General features: G+C 38.9%; 1 protein-coding gene across 5 annotated transcripts in view; it reads left to right on the plus strand.

Annotated features, from left to right (window-relative positions):
- The window catches only part of CAST (calpastatin), a 129,437-nt gene that overhangs the window by 79,217 nt on the left and 36,278 nt on the right, over window positions 1-13,942 (plus strand). For 4 of the 5 annotated variants that reach the window (XM_079917665.1, XM_079917663.1, XM_079917664.1 and 1 more), the window contains 10 exons: window positions 1,338-1,379; window positions 2,781-2,837; window positions 3,235-3,348; window positions 4,348-4,431; window positions 8,711-8,779; window positions 9,900-9,998; window positions 11,518-11,598; window positions 12,249-12,287; window positions 12,779-12,871; window positions 13,016-13,105. In XM_079917665.1, coding sequence (XP_079773791.1) covers window positions 1,338-1,379; window positions 2,781-2,837; window positions 3,235-3,348; window positions 4,348-4,431; window positions 8,711-8,779; window positions 9,900-9,998; window positions 11,518-11,598; window positions 12,249-12,287; window positions 12,779-12,871; window positions 13,016-13,105 — 768 coding nt within the window. Of the gene's footprint in view, window positions 1-527; window positions 594-1,337; window positions 1,380-2,780; window positions 2,838-3,234; window positions 3,349-4,347; window positions 4,432-8,710; window positions 8,780-9,899; window positions 9,999-11,517; window positions 11,599-12,248; window positions 12,288-12,778; window positions 12,872-13,015; window positions 13,106-13,942 lie in introns of all 5 variants that reach the window. The other variant, XM_079917667.1, reaches the window with a different exon arrangement.

Genomic DNA, 13,942 nt, shown 5'->3' on the forward strand with positions numbered 1-13,942 from the left:
CTGTGCTCCGCACCGGGAGAGGCCGCGGCAGGGAGAGGCCCGCGTACCGCAAAAAAAAAAAAAAAAAAGTAGGAGTTTGTGCTGATATCACCAAGCAGATAAAAGGGGAAGAAATGGCAGAAGCATCAGGCCTAATTTTTAATCTCTTACTTTGAAAAGTTCATAAAATGTTTAATCAGATTTTATTCTTGTTTTCATATCTTCCCTATACGGAGAATGCATGTGTATACTTAAGTAATTGTCTTTTTTGACACAGGTAACTTTTGGGTGGGTAGAATTGTAAAATACTCCACTAAAGATCCTAAATAACAACCAGCTCTTCAGAAGCATTCCTAGAACTTTAGATTCGATTGCTAGATTTTTATCATGCTACAAAAATCCACGCGCTATTTTCAAAGTAGTTGTAATATTGTGCTGACAGAATTTCAGAAAACTTTTGACAAACCTTTAGCCCTGTTTATTCATGTTACTTATTTGACTGCCAAATAAAATAAAATCACACTTGGGGCTGTTCTCTTATATATTAGGCCATTCCAGTCAGCAAACAGTTGGAAGGACTGCATTCTCCTAATAAGAAAAGACACAAAAAACAGGTGATGTGGTTCATTGTACTAGGGGACATTTCTGTTTACTAATGGTCACTTCAGCTGCTTAACACGTGCTAATAATTTCAGTTCACAATCTTCTGCAGCACTTTGACCCATCAGGGGCTTCTGGTAGGTTTAGTTACCCATGGCTCACATTCTGGCACTAAAAATCAATTTCACTGCTTCCTGTGTTCTTGACACTGTCAGCCTCCCATTGTTTTACATCATCAGCTGAAACCTATGCTGAGGATTTCACTCATAAAGAGATAAACGATGTTAGTGGCTTTGAAGGATGAGGGGTTTTATTTTAGTTTGCTTATGTATTAGCTACCATGTTCATAGTAATAAATCTTTACATAATTTTAATACACACAGAAGTAAGATGCAAATTGCCATCCGAGTAGTAAGAGCAGACTGTTAATTAGTGTGCTTAAGTGTTTATCTAAAGAGTTACAATTCCGGGAATTCCCTGGCGGTCCAGTGGTTAGGACTCCATGCTTCCACTGCAAGGGGCACGGATTTGATCCCTGATTGGGGAACTAAGATCCCACAAGCCAGGTGGTGTGGACAAATAAATAAATAAAGAGTTACAGTTCCAAGAAAAGTATAATTTTAACTCATGAAGTTTATATTTATAAATACATAAAAATTATCTTTTTTAGCTTCCTTAGTTGAAGAAAATATATGATAAACTTTGTAAACTATGTTCATTTTTCCTTCCTTTCTTTTTCTTTCTTTTTCTGAATTTAGGCTGTAAAAACAGAACCTGAGAAGAAGTCACAATCAACTAAGGTAAATGATTTAAGTCAACTAGTGGGTTATTTGGAGTCTTTGCAACAATAATGAATAACTCATTTCCTCTATTGGTGCTACTAAATGGTAAAAAAAAATTTTGTCAGCTAATTAAATTAATTTTAGATTACCCTTTTGAACATGATTATATAGAGTGTATATAAAATAATTATAACATTAAATCCATATATTGCTAAAATGAATAGTATTTTATAAGTCTACTTCAGAAGGCATTTTATTCAAATCTAGATTTTTGTTATAGCTGAAGTAATTTTAAAAAAAAGCAACAGGAACAAAGGACAAGGGACAAAGGGTAATGAGTATTTGATTACTGATTAATGATGAGACATCAAGAATAAAGGTGTCTATTGAACCCAACACCTAGATAACTTAAAGATGAGAGTCTCTCCTTAGACTAGGCCCTGGGTTTATCTTGATGGTCTTATTTCCATTGGTGGAACTAGTTATCAGTTACTCAGGAGACAGCTCTGACTTTCCCTTGGGAACGGCTTCCCTTGCTTTCCTGACTCATGGCTGTCTAGACTGAAAGCCAATTCCAGTCCATATGGAGATGACCCCAGGGTGTCTGCAGGCAGGGCAAATGTTTCTCTTCAATAAGGTGCTATACTTTATTTCTTTCAAGTACACTTGAGCAGTTGCCTCAGACCACAAGGTTTCCTGTAGGGAAGCACAAAGATGATTTGGGCTGAAGTACTTTAAGTGCAGGCAAGGGTGGGGAGTGCGGTGGGCAGAGTCATCTGGGTGGAAGATGAAACTTATATGATTTTGTGTAAGGCCTCTTGGCCCCTGAGGATGGTAATTATATAGTCCCCTATAGAAGAATAATTCAGCAGCCGGTGGAAGTTGTCTTCTATTCCATATTTAAATGTTTTTGGTTACTCAGTTGGGCTTCTAGTGATACCTGTCTTCTCTACTTGTAGCACAGAAAAAAACATATAAATCATTTAACTAAAAAAATACAGTGTTCATCTCCTATGAAAGGAGATTTTTTTTGAAAATCAATTTTAATTTCTAAAGTAGGATTCCCTATCAACAAACTCAGTGGTCAAAGTGATCATTTGATGTCTCTGTGGATGGACTTGCCGTTATCAAATGATCTACATGAGTTGTGGAAAACAGCCAATAATTTAGAGATACATAGCTATTTGAAAAATTATTCTAGATGAAATACTACATTTTTCATTATTTTTCTGATAATTATCATTATCAGACTGTTGGTAGGATTATTATCAACCAGACAGCAACATCTACTTCTCTAACTGGGCCTTTCCTAAGAGAGGCAGAATGGTCTAATTGGGATTTTTGGTTTTGAGCTTATTTGGAAATATAAAAACAATGTACTCTGATGTAATTGAGATTTTATCGTTTGAAATTTGACAGCCATCTGTGGTTCATGAGAAAAAAACCCAAGAAGTAAAGCCAAAGGAACACACAGAGGTAAATGATCATCATTAGGACTTGATATCATAAGGGGAAACTTTTTTTCTTTGTTTTTTGGTGAAGGATAAAATTCTGAACTCTCATCTTTCAACGTTCAAGTCCTACTGAGCATGGCTGGTGTTTGTTTTCCCACTAAAATGGCACCACCATGTGGCATTAGCAGGATTTGCAATTTGCTCAGGTGATTCTTGCTGAATTTGGGAGGAAGGATTTGCATTGTTTCAAATTTTGTCCTCAAAGTGAAATTTTGTCACATATCATTCTAATTTAAATTCGCACAATAAAAAACTGTATAAAACACAGTTGTTATGAATACTTTCTATTCCATAGAGAAAAGTAGCAATATTTATCATATCGTTAACATTGTGGGACGTGTGTGTGTATGTGATTTCAGCCAAAAAGCCTACCCAAGCACTCATCAGGTACGGGAAGCAAGCATACTTATAATGAAAAAGCAGTTTCCAGACCAAGTGAGCAGCCAACATCAGAGAAATCAACAATACCAGAGGTAAATAAAGCAGACCGATAGGAAAACACTAATGCCAACTAGGGAATTGACAGGTCCTCTATCTACATTGATGTGTGTAGGTGAATCTACAGAGCTACGCCAAATATATCTTGTATTGTAAAGATTTGGTGCTCTTATTTTGCTGGTGTTGCAAATAAGCTTGTGGAAACTTGGGACTAAGTAAGGCCCGAGAAGGGCATCAGATAGGTCTGGGGGATGTTCCATCATGCCCTCTCCACCGTGTTGTGACTTTGAGGCAGCCGAGTCTGGTGTCTCACAGATGGGAAGCTTGGGATTGAGGCTGCCTCCTGGACCCCTCTCCTCGTGGGCTGTGGGAACTCAGATGCACTGCGAGATCTGCTCTTTACCTGGAAGTCTTAGAGTTTTTAGGGTCTTGTTGTAGGAGAGATCAACTTACAGAGCCAAAAGTCAGACATATATTCTGTATTTCCAGAATACAACTATTCAACTGCTAGAAGAATAAACATCTATGAGAACTTTTTCATTGAGAGCTCTTGGAAGATAGGAAATAGGCCTGCTTAACAATATACCTTCTATCAGAGACTGCAAATTTGTGGCCCACCAGTTGCAGCCACTTGTGTATTTTATTTGGCTTACAGTAATCAAAATGATCTTTAATTAGCTGCCAACAAATAAAGTCAGAATACTTCACATAAAATGCAAATTTCTAGCTTCTCTTGAAAAATTGGAATATCTGGCAACAGTAGGCTCACATGGCAACAATTGACTAGAGGCTTTACAATCTTGTATGTGCCCACGTGGCCCACTTCGCCTATGTGTGTTAACCTGCATGGGCTCTGTAAGCTCTTGAGTCCAGCTGTATGTGCCCAGCATTGCATCATATGCAGTAGAAGCTAGTGACCATTTCCCTACAAGATGTCTGCTAGGGGAAACTGGCTCCTTAGTGACATTTGAAATGTATGATCTTGAAAATAGTCATTCAGAGATACTTAGTTCTGTCAATCTTTTATCCTTTAGACTAAGTCACAGGACACAATTTCCAGTGGCGGAAAGAGTGCTGTTACTGGCATAGCTGCAGCATCTGGCAAACCAGTTGACGAGGTGAGCACACATAAAAGATGTAACGTGAACAGGGGCCTCAATGCTTATCAGGTCTCTTTTATGAGAAACATATGCTCAGCGAAGACCCACTCTACCTGGCTGGCTCTGTTTAACCATTCAGTGTTCCAGTGCTGTCACAGTCAAATAACCTGTCATTTGCTAAAACTGAACACTTCATATGTGAAATTTTATGAAGAAGAGCATGCATCTGAAGGACAGAGAGAGAGCAAGACACCAAAAAGACACTATTTATTGAATGAATGATTTTAAAATTCATGCATTCAATAAATAGTTACTATTCAGTGGAATATTACTCAGCCATAAAAAGAAACGAGATTGAGTTATTTGTAGTGAGGTGGATGTACCTAGAGTCTGCCATACAGAGTGAAGTAAGTCAGAAAGAGAAAAACAAATACCATATGCTAACACATATATATGGAATCTAAAAAAAAAAAAACAATGGTACTGAGGAACCTAGTGGCAGGGCAGGAATAAAGACGTAGACATAGAGAAGGGACTTGAGGACGTGGGGAGGGGGAAGCTGGGATGAAGTGAGAGTAGCAGCGACATACATACACTACCAAATATAAAACAGTTAGCTAGTGGGAAGCAGCCGCTTAGCACAGGGAGATCAGCTCGGTGCTTTGCGATGACCTAGAGGGTGGGATAGGGAAGGTGGGAGGGAGGCTCAAGAGGGAGGGGCTATGGGGATATATGTATGCCTATGGCTGATTCACTTTGTTGTACAACAGAAACTAACACAGTATTGTGAAGCAGTTATACTCCAATAAAGGTCTATAAAAAAAATTTTTTTAGACCCCATAAATAAATAAATAGTTACTGAGTGCCTGCCACGTATAAGACCTCATCAATACCAAGGAAATTAAAATGTGAGTTGACTCAGATCCTGCCTTCAAGATTTATGGCTTTGAAATAAAGCACATAAAATGGCCATGAGCATTTGAATAAGCATTACTCTCAGATCTTAATATGAACACTGCCATCTTGAAATGAGTAAATTATGTGCAGTCATGACACCTACACGGATTGATATTGGGAGGTTTTCAAAGGAGCGTCACAAGCCCTCTCAGGAGAGAGTATATGTGCCCCACTGGCAAATTATGGGCACCTTCCTTAGATCCTTTGAAGAGACTAGCTTGGGAATGTAAGACAAGAAGTAGTCTACCTTTTCTACCCATAGGAATACAGAGAGTTAGTAACCAGTTTGGAAGCCATATCGTCCTAGAAATGCTAGGACGTATTCCTCTTAAAGCCACAAGTAACTAACTGAAGCAACAGTAAGATGGAAATGAAAGCAGAAAAAAAGTAATACGTGTTTATCTATTTTTCCGCTTCTCAAAATGGGAACAGTTATCCCTCTGCAGGCTAAGTAAAGTAAGGAAAGTCATAGGATAAAAGTATGGCCCATGTCCCTGAAACATCAGTTTTTCTTAGATTTTGAAAAAGAAAAGGCACATTATTTTTCTCCAAACTAATGCAGAAAGCATGTGGCATGATGGCAAAATTTACATGAACTTTTCAATGAAAATACTCAAAATAAAAAATGTTTGATTTTTTTCCAGCAGACCCCTTGTATATACCTTGAGATCCCTACCCCCATCCTGGGGATACACTTCACTCTCTTGTGTTGCGGAGGGATAACTAGATGCCATGGTTTGGAAAATGGATAAATTTAAGACAGAGGCTTAGATCTCTTAGAATAGGTTTAAAATGTAACTTGAACCTATTCTGAGAGATTTGTAAATGTAATTTTGTAACCTATCTGTAAATGTATTTTTCAAATTTTGATAATTTGAAAATTTATGCCACACATCATCTAGCCAGGGTTATCCGTAAAATCTAAGCAATAAGATTAGGCGAGGTTTATATGGAATTCTGCTGTGCATTGATTGACTTGTGCTACGACTTGTGGCAAATCATTTCACTTTTCTTTGCCTCTGATTTGTCTCCCAGAAAACGAGATTGGTCACATCTGCTTTTTCTTTTTTAGTCCATACCATGTGTAAAGCACTGTGGACTGTGGTCTGACACTGCAGGACACTGAGCTGCAGGCTGACCCCTCTAGGGGTGGGATAAAACTATGTACCCAGGACTGCATTCAAGGCAGATTAAGACAAGTCGCCACAGGGAGCTGTTTAAGGAGAGAGGGGGTCTGTCTGATTCGGGGGAATCCTTGGGGACTCTGAGTAGATCCAGTTTAAGTTTGGCATGAAAGGATAGCTAGGATTGCAGGCTTGCAAACATAACAAGGGAGAAAAATATAAGATGTGATCTGGGTACAAAGTGCATTACGGTGTGGGTGAAGCACAGGAGAGGTGAGTGGGACTGTAAGATCAGAAAGACAGGTCGAGGCGCTGCTGTGGAGAATGTAGAGGTGTGTTAATCCATGTGGTAGTGATACAACGGGCAGCAGGTAAGCATTGAAGATTAGAGAACAGATGGAGAGATGTGATTAAAACCAAGTGATTAAAACCGAAGAATTAAGCGACCACAGTGGCTGGGATGAGACGGAATAAGAGATCTTAAGGTGGGAGGCTGGTCAGGGGCTGTTTCAGTCGTCCTGGGGAGTCCAAAGTTAACCTAAATTAGAACTGGGATAGAATAAGTCTGCGGGGAGCGATGCAGGAGGCGTTGCAGAGGTGAAACTTTCAGGTTTTAGGAAATGAGTGGCTGCAGTGTACAAAGGTGAAATAAAATCTCAGATAACCTGGGGCTTCAGCGTCTCAGTGAACCAGGTTGCTAACCCTAAGGTGAGGCAAGGGAGGCACCCACGGCCAGGTTCGTGCCAGTGCAGGGGCAGCACCTGCAGGAGTGAGCGCCTCTTAAGTGAGCCCGGTCCTGATTGTCACTGACAGGTGGACAGAAGTCAGAAGGGGAACTGCTGGAGACAGAAAAGTGATACCTGCTTTTAGACAGGTTGAATTGAAATGTCTGAGGTGCCCCGAGAGAGAGGCGATTAGCACATTGTTTTGGAGTCCAGGTGAATGGAAAGGGAGAAGCAGGGAGAGAGGGGAGAGTGAAACTGAATGAACATCTGCATGAGGTTGTGGTTCAGTCAAGGAGCTGGATTCAATTGCCAGGACTCAGGCTCACCCTGATGCTCCCCGTGATCTCTTTAATATAACAAGTACAGCAATCACTTATTTAGTACTTATTTATATATCTAGTACTTATGAGTACTTAACGTGTGCACAACTACCGGCTTTCATACTTTAATAGATGAATTAGTTTAATCCTCACAACCCCTTGCAGTAGATGCAGTCACTGTCCTGGTCTCATACATGAGGGTACAGAGGTTCAGGAGGAGACGTGACCTGCCTGAAGCCTCCTGCGGCCAGTGCGTGTGGGCTGGTGTGCAAACCAGCCTGTGCTCTCCACCTCCAAGCTCTGCTGCCCAGATTTCAGAGACCTTCACAGAAGACAATTCCCTGTTGTCTTAAACCCAGTGACTTCACCATTTCGTTCCTGCCTGTCCCTGAAAGCATTTGGCCCCTGACCCTAGAGAATGATTGCCTAGGACCACCAGTACAGGCAGAAACGTGTGTGGCAGGGGGCAAAACAGGAGAGAGGCCAGAGGTGGCAGAGAAAAGAGGGCACAAATGCCAGCACAGAACGAGGATGGTGCTGTGAGAGATGAGAGTCGGGAGAGGGGTGCTCACCAGAGTAACTCCGAGAAGATTATGTCTGGGTAAAGCCATGGAAACTGCAGATTGGAAAGTTATTGACAATCATTGATGGAGCAACTGAAGCCGTGGTGGGAAGGACATTGATTTTAGGGAGATGAAAGAAAGAATGAGCGATGAGATACCAAAGCAAGGCAGGGCGGAGGTCTTGATGTGTAGGGGCACAGACCGAGAGAACAACATCTAGACATAATGGCTGTTTGTAATAAGAAGGAATTCATGGGTGTTGCAGAGATTAGCTGTGGGCCCTGGGAGAGGCAACCAAGAGCAGTGAAGAAAGAGAAGGGCAGTCCTGGATTCAGATCTCAGTGCTGTGCTTTACTGTGTGACCTGGGAAGTTACTCAATCTCTCTGAGCCTTGCTTGTCACATCTCTGAGTGAGATTAATATTATCAATATTAATATTATTTATGCTTTTCTGAAAAAGGATATAACACATAAAGTGTCTGGCACAGAGCAGATGTTTAGTATATGATCCATGTTATGTTATAATGTATTCATTTTAAAGTCTGTAATATTACTGAATTTTATAAAGATATATGAGGAGTTTTTCTTTCTTTCTAAACCCCCACCAGAATAAAGAAAATAAATCATTAATGTCAGCCGTACCAGTTGAATCCAAACCAAGTGAACCTTCTGGAAAGGTATGAAGATAGCAGTGCCTTTTTACGTATTTATTCATAGTCTCCGTGTCTCTCGTGATCTGATTTCTTGAGGGTAAACAATATGAGGTGAAGGTAACTTAAAGGACCTTTTTAATGAATTATTGTTTGAAGCTAATATGACTGGGTTGAAAGTGGGATTTTCTCACGTATGTTTGTAACATTTTACATTCTAACCCTGTGTTCTGGAAAGTCCAGTTATGTCTCATGGAGTTTACATTCCAGTTTCCCTCCTCCAAATGCACCTTCTCTAAGCAGAGGTATCACTAAAGAATGCCAGGCACTTCTTCATTCTGAAATTCCCAATTGAATCAGTCTAAAGCTAACAGGCCTCACATTCTATTACACAATCAGGTGAGTTCCTAAAGTTGTAGTGGAAATATGGTAGTTGCAAAAAAAAATGTAAACAATCATTTTTAAGCTGAGTTAAATAGTAAAGGGTCGTTCCTCAAATTGTTTTCCCTTTCAAATGTAGCTTATTCTTCACAATGAATCATTCTTAACCTCAAAAACAGGATGGAAGCACTCTTTCATTCATTATACTGAGTTAAGCCCATATTGACAGAATAAACTGTCACTTCTTGTAAATTTAACGTCTCTCTCAGGGAATTTCTATTTGTAAGCATCTTCAGACAAGCAAGTAAACAGAAAGCCACAAATGAATAAAAGAACACAGGGCAATCCATTTTTGAAATATATTTTATTTGGTAGAGGTGGAAACGATTGATAAGCAAAAATACTAAGCATTTCCTCTCTTGCAGATAGCAACATGATTATAATTCTCTGTAGTTTGTTTCCTTTTTTCTTTAAACTATCAGTACAGTGGTCTGGCAGCTGTAATGAACCATACACTTGTCCATGTAGTTCATGCCTTTAGACTTATTGAAATTGTGGTTCTTAACCTGAATGTGGCTTTCTATCTTGCCAACCTAGAATCTGTACTCTGGGACTTTAAATACTAAGTTCTATTACAGACGAGATTTTAACCATTTAAGAACTTTTGGTGTTTTTCTACACAGAATTTTTTTTTCGGTAGTTAAAAAATCAAAATGAAATATGTGTAACAAATGACATTTACATACCTGCTCTTTTTGTTTTCCAGTTAGGCATGGATGCGGCTTTGGACGACTTAATAGACACTTTAGGAGAACCTGAAGAAACCAAAGAAGATGATACAACATATACTGGACCTGAAGTTTTGGTAAGTGATCTTGATGTCGATAAAGATTCATACTTAATGAGTAGGAGAGCTAGTAGGTCATGGTCATGATGCACAAAAGAATATATAGTGTTCTGTCACTTGGAGAGAAACAGTATGCTGTCAGTATCAGTAATAGCAACTGAAAATTAGTGTTGTGGATGGAAACTGTTCTAAGGTGGCTATGCGATTCCGTTGATCAGCAAATACTCATTGATTGTCTCTGCTGAGACTGCAGCTGGCATATAGTCTGTTGGATCACAGAGACTTATTTTCTTTCTTCGAGGCTTAAGTCCAGTGGCCTTCGACTTATTTTAGTTTCTAGATATTTCCCATCCTATCACTTGAACTTATCTTGATTTCTAGATATTTTCTGTCCTCAGTTCATCTCTATTCCTGATTCATGAAAAGCAAGAAAGTTATGTTCCTTGGCATTAATAAAAGACATTCCATAGACTGTAAGAAAATATTGCAACAGTCATAACAAAGGATTTATTTCTAGAATTTATGAAGATTTTTTAAAACTGAGAAAAAGACAACCCAATAGAAAATTAGGAGAAAATTTGGCCAATAGACACATGAAAGTCTCCCTAGTAATTAGGAAAATGGTACTAAAACACAGAGAGATAGCACTTCATACTCATCTGATTGGCAGAAGTGTAAAAGTCTGACAACTGGCCCAGAGCCTGTGGATGTCACCTGAAGATGTGCACACCCTCTAACCAGCAATCCCACGTCTAGAGAGACTTGCTGAAGGGAGCCTTGCCCAGGTGTATAAGGAGTTCTAAGAACAGGTGAAACATTTGGAAATGATTTTGTTCAACAGGAGACAAGATGATATAGTGGAACACTTTATAGTGGTTAAAATGGCTTATTCATGTATCAATATGGATAACATTACAAAAATATAACTTTGAATAAAAATAGTACATTACCAAATGATAAGAATTTGATACCATTTATATAACACTTGAAAATAGGCAAAGTAATGGTGTATATTGATTATGGGTATCTACATGTGGAATAATTGTTTTAAAATATACTCAACTTTACATTGATGGATGTGATAAAGTTCAGGATGATGGCTATCTCTGGAAAACAAGGAAGAGGAATTGGATTGGAGAGTGCTAAAAAAGAAACATCACTCTGATTTTTTTCTTATTACGTACGAAATAACTAGATCTGTTGAGTTATATAGAAATTCAGTTATCAACTGCTCTTTTGTAGGTATAGAAATATTAGATAATGAAAAATATTTTTAAATAAAATGCATTTTATATATGAATGAAATTTAATATAGTGGTTTGAATATTTTATAGCATTACTAATGGGTTAAGCCAAGCAAATATGGGCAAGTATTTGTGAAAACTTAGAATTTCAGAGTTGTGTAAAATATTGGCTTCTAAATGATTTATATTTACTCTCGATAGTTCCATAAATTAATAATGCAATAGTACTTTGGTTTAAGAATATGTGTATAACATTCTCAGCTACTATCCTTATGTGTACGGTTTTCTTCTAGGATCTGATGAGTTCTACTTACATAGAGGAATTGGGTAAAAGAGAAGTCACACTTCCTCCAAAATATAGGGAACTTTTAAATGTAAGTTAAACAATCATTTACTTATACTTTATTGTTTCTTTTTTGGAATTATAATTTTTATCACATTAATATATCCAGTTTTTTTTAACTTAGATAATATAATGGGCGTGCAAAATTGTCATTACTCTGAAGCTCACTGTATTACTTTGGTAGGGCTGCCATATCAGAGTATCACAGACTGTATGGCTTAAACAGCAGAAACTTACTGTCTCACAATTCTGGGGGCTAGAAGACTGGAATCAAGATGTGGGCAGGGTTGGCTCCTTCTGAAGGCTGTGAGAGGAAGATCTGTCTCGGGCCTCTCTCCTTGGTCTATAGATACCTACATGTGGAGTAATTCCACATCTTCTATGTGTACATATCTGCCTGTTGTCTTTTCTCTACGTGGATCTCTGGGTCATTTCCCCCTTTTATAGGAACACTGGTCCTATTGAATTAGGGCCCCTTTTAATGTTCTCATTTAACCTTAATCACCTCTTTAAAGGCCCTGTCTTCAAATACAGTCATTCTGAGGTTCTAGGGGTTAGGACTTCAGCATATGAATTTTGGGAGGACACACTCAGCCTATAGCATTCACTGAGCTATGCATTTTGCCAATTGTAAGGATTAATTTTGCCTTCTCAGCATCATCAAATTAATATCTGTTTCAGAAAAAAGAAGGGATCACAGGGCCTCCTCCAGACTCTTCGGTGAGTTCACATAACTGTCTTCTAAGATCAGATTTAACACTTTTTATATCTTTGGTTGAGGGGATAGAGTTATCAATTCTATATTTTGGGATTATGACTATATTAATCTCTAAATCAGATGAAGTTTCCATCTGTTCAGAGAACGGGGGTGGGCCTGGGGGTTGTTTCAATGCGTGTTTATTTCCTAAGTAGTTTTTTTGAGGGAAAGAAGCATGGGGACAAGAAAGTTTTAGGATAAATTAAATGTTAATAAAAATAGGATGAGGATATCCTAACATGTAATATGTTGAGAAGAGAGAAACAGGAAAATAATATTTATTGAGCATCCAGTTTCCTCCCAAACATAGGCTTTCATCTGAGTTATTTCGTTGATCATCTCATTTGGTAGTCAAGGAATTGCACAAGTACATTCTTCGTTTGCTTGGTTTATAATCTGATCTGTCACTTGAATGAGTCCCGCTTGTGACCCGTCGTGCTGCCTGTTTCTTTAGAAACCCCTGGGGCCCGATGATGCCATAGATGCCTTGTCATCAGACTTCACCTGCAGTTCTCCTACGGCTGATGGGAAGAAAACCAAGAAAGAGGTATTGTTTTTAATGCAATGAGGGAAACTTTTAGAAACCATCTCATACTTTAAGACAACAACAACTTTTTAGTTCTGGTTATTACGATTTGGTTAATAGGTTTCCTTCTTCTGTAAGTCAAATCTTTTGTATTTTGTTTTTCAGAAGTCTACAGGAGAGGTTTTAAAAGCTCAGTCAGTTGAAGTAATCAAAAGCGCTGCTCCACCCAAGGAGAAAAAAAGAAAGGTGGAAGAGGTATAAAAAAATTACTTCTTTAAAATTAAGCACAGTCCGCCTGACAGCAGTTGCTCTCCTGAGGCTCATCTAGCTGACTGGGGAGAACCCCAATAGTGCATCCCACCTACTGAGCATCTTTGCTCCCTCGGGCCTGTGTAGAATAGTGAAACCAGTCAGGGTTATATTGGTCATCTCCAGGCAGGCCTGCTCTGTTTCTACAAATGCTTAGGGGTGATTTCAGCACACTTGCCTTGGTTGTGGAATAAGATTATCTCACCAACACACTACACAGAAGAGCAGGATCCCAGAGGAACTGCACTCTTGGGACATGAAATCTTCAACTTGATTTTCTAAAGGAGTTTGAGTCCTGTGAATCACTAGGGGGACGTTGTTATAGCTGCTTCTCTCCACCTTAACCACAGTTGACTATAACTTAATTCTTGTGAATCCTGAAAGGTGGCACTGCAGCTCTGGGCTGGATGAGAAAACATGCCCCATCTGCAGGTGGTCCAGCCGCTTCAGGGCCCCCTGCTTCCTGGGCTTAGCTGTCGTGCTGAAGGACAGGGTTGTCAGAAGTCATTTTTAGAGACATTTTTAGAAAAAGAAAAGCAGGATACTGAAAGTTTACTTCTTGCAGCTTTTATTTTGATATGAGTATTTTATAATATAATTATTATTACAGTTACACTTCTAGCTTGCTAAGTAAGAGGTGAAGTGTACCTCTGAGAGCACTGTTACTGTAGAAACGAGTCCTAAGCCCCAGTTTTCACTCACTGGTAAGTTCTTCTTTCTTTCTCTCTTTTACTAGGTTTTAAATAAAATTACCTTCCTAGAGTCCTTCCCCAATCCACAACT

This window comes from Stenella coeruleoalba, assembly GCF_951394435.1.
Source record: "Stenella coeruleoalba genome assembly, chromosome: 3".
Classification (NCBI taxonomy): Eukaryota; Metazoa; Chordata; class Mammalia; order Artiodactyla; family Delphinidae; genus Stenella; species Stenella coeruleoalba.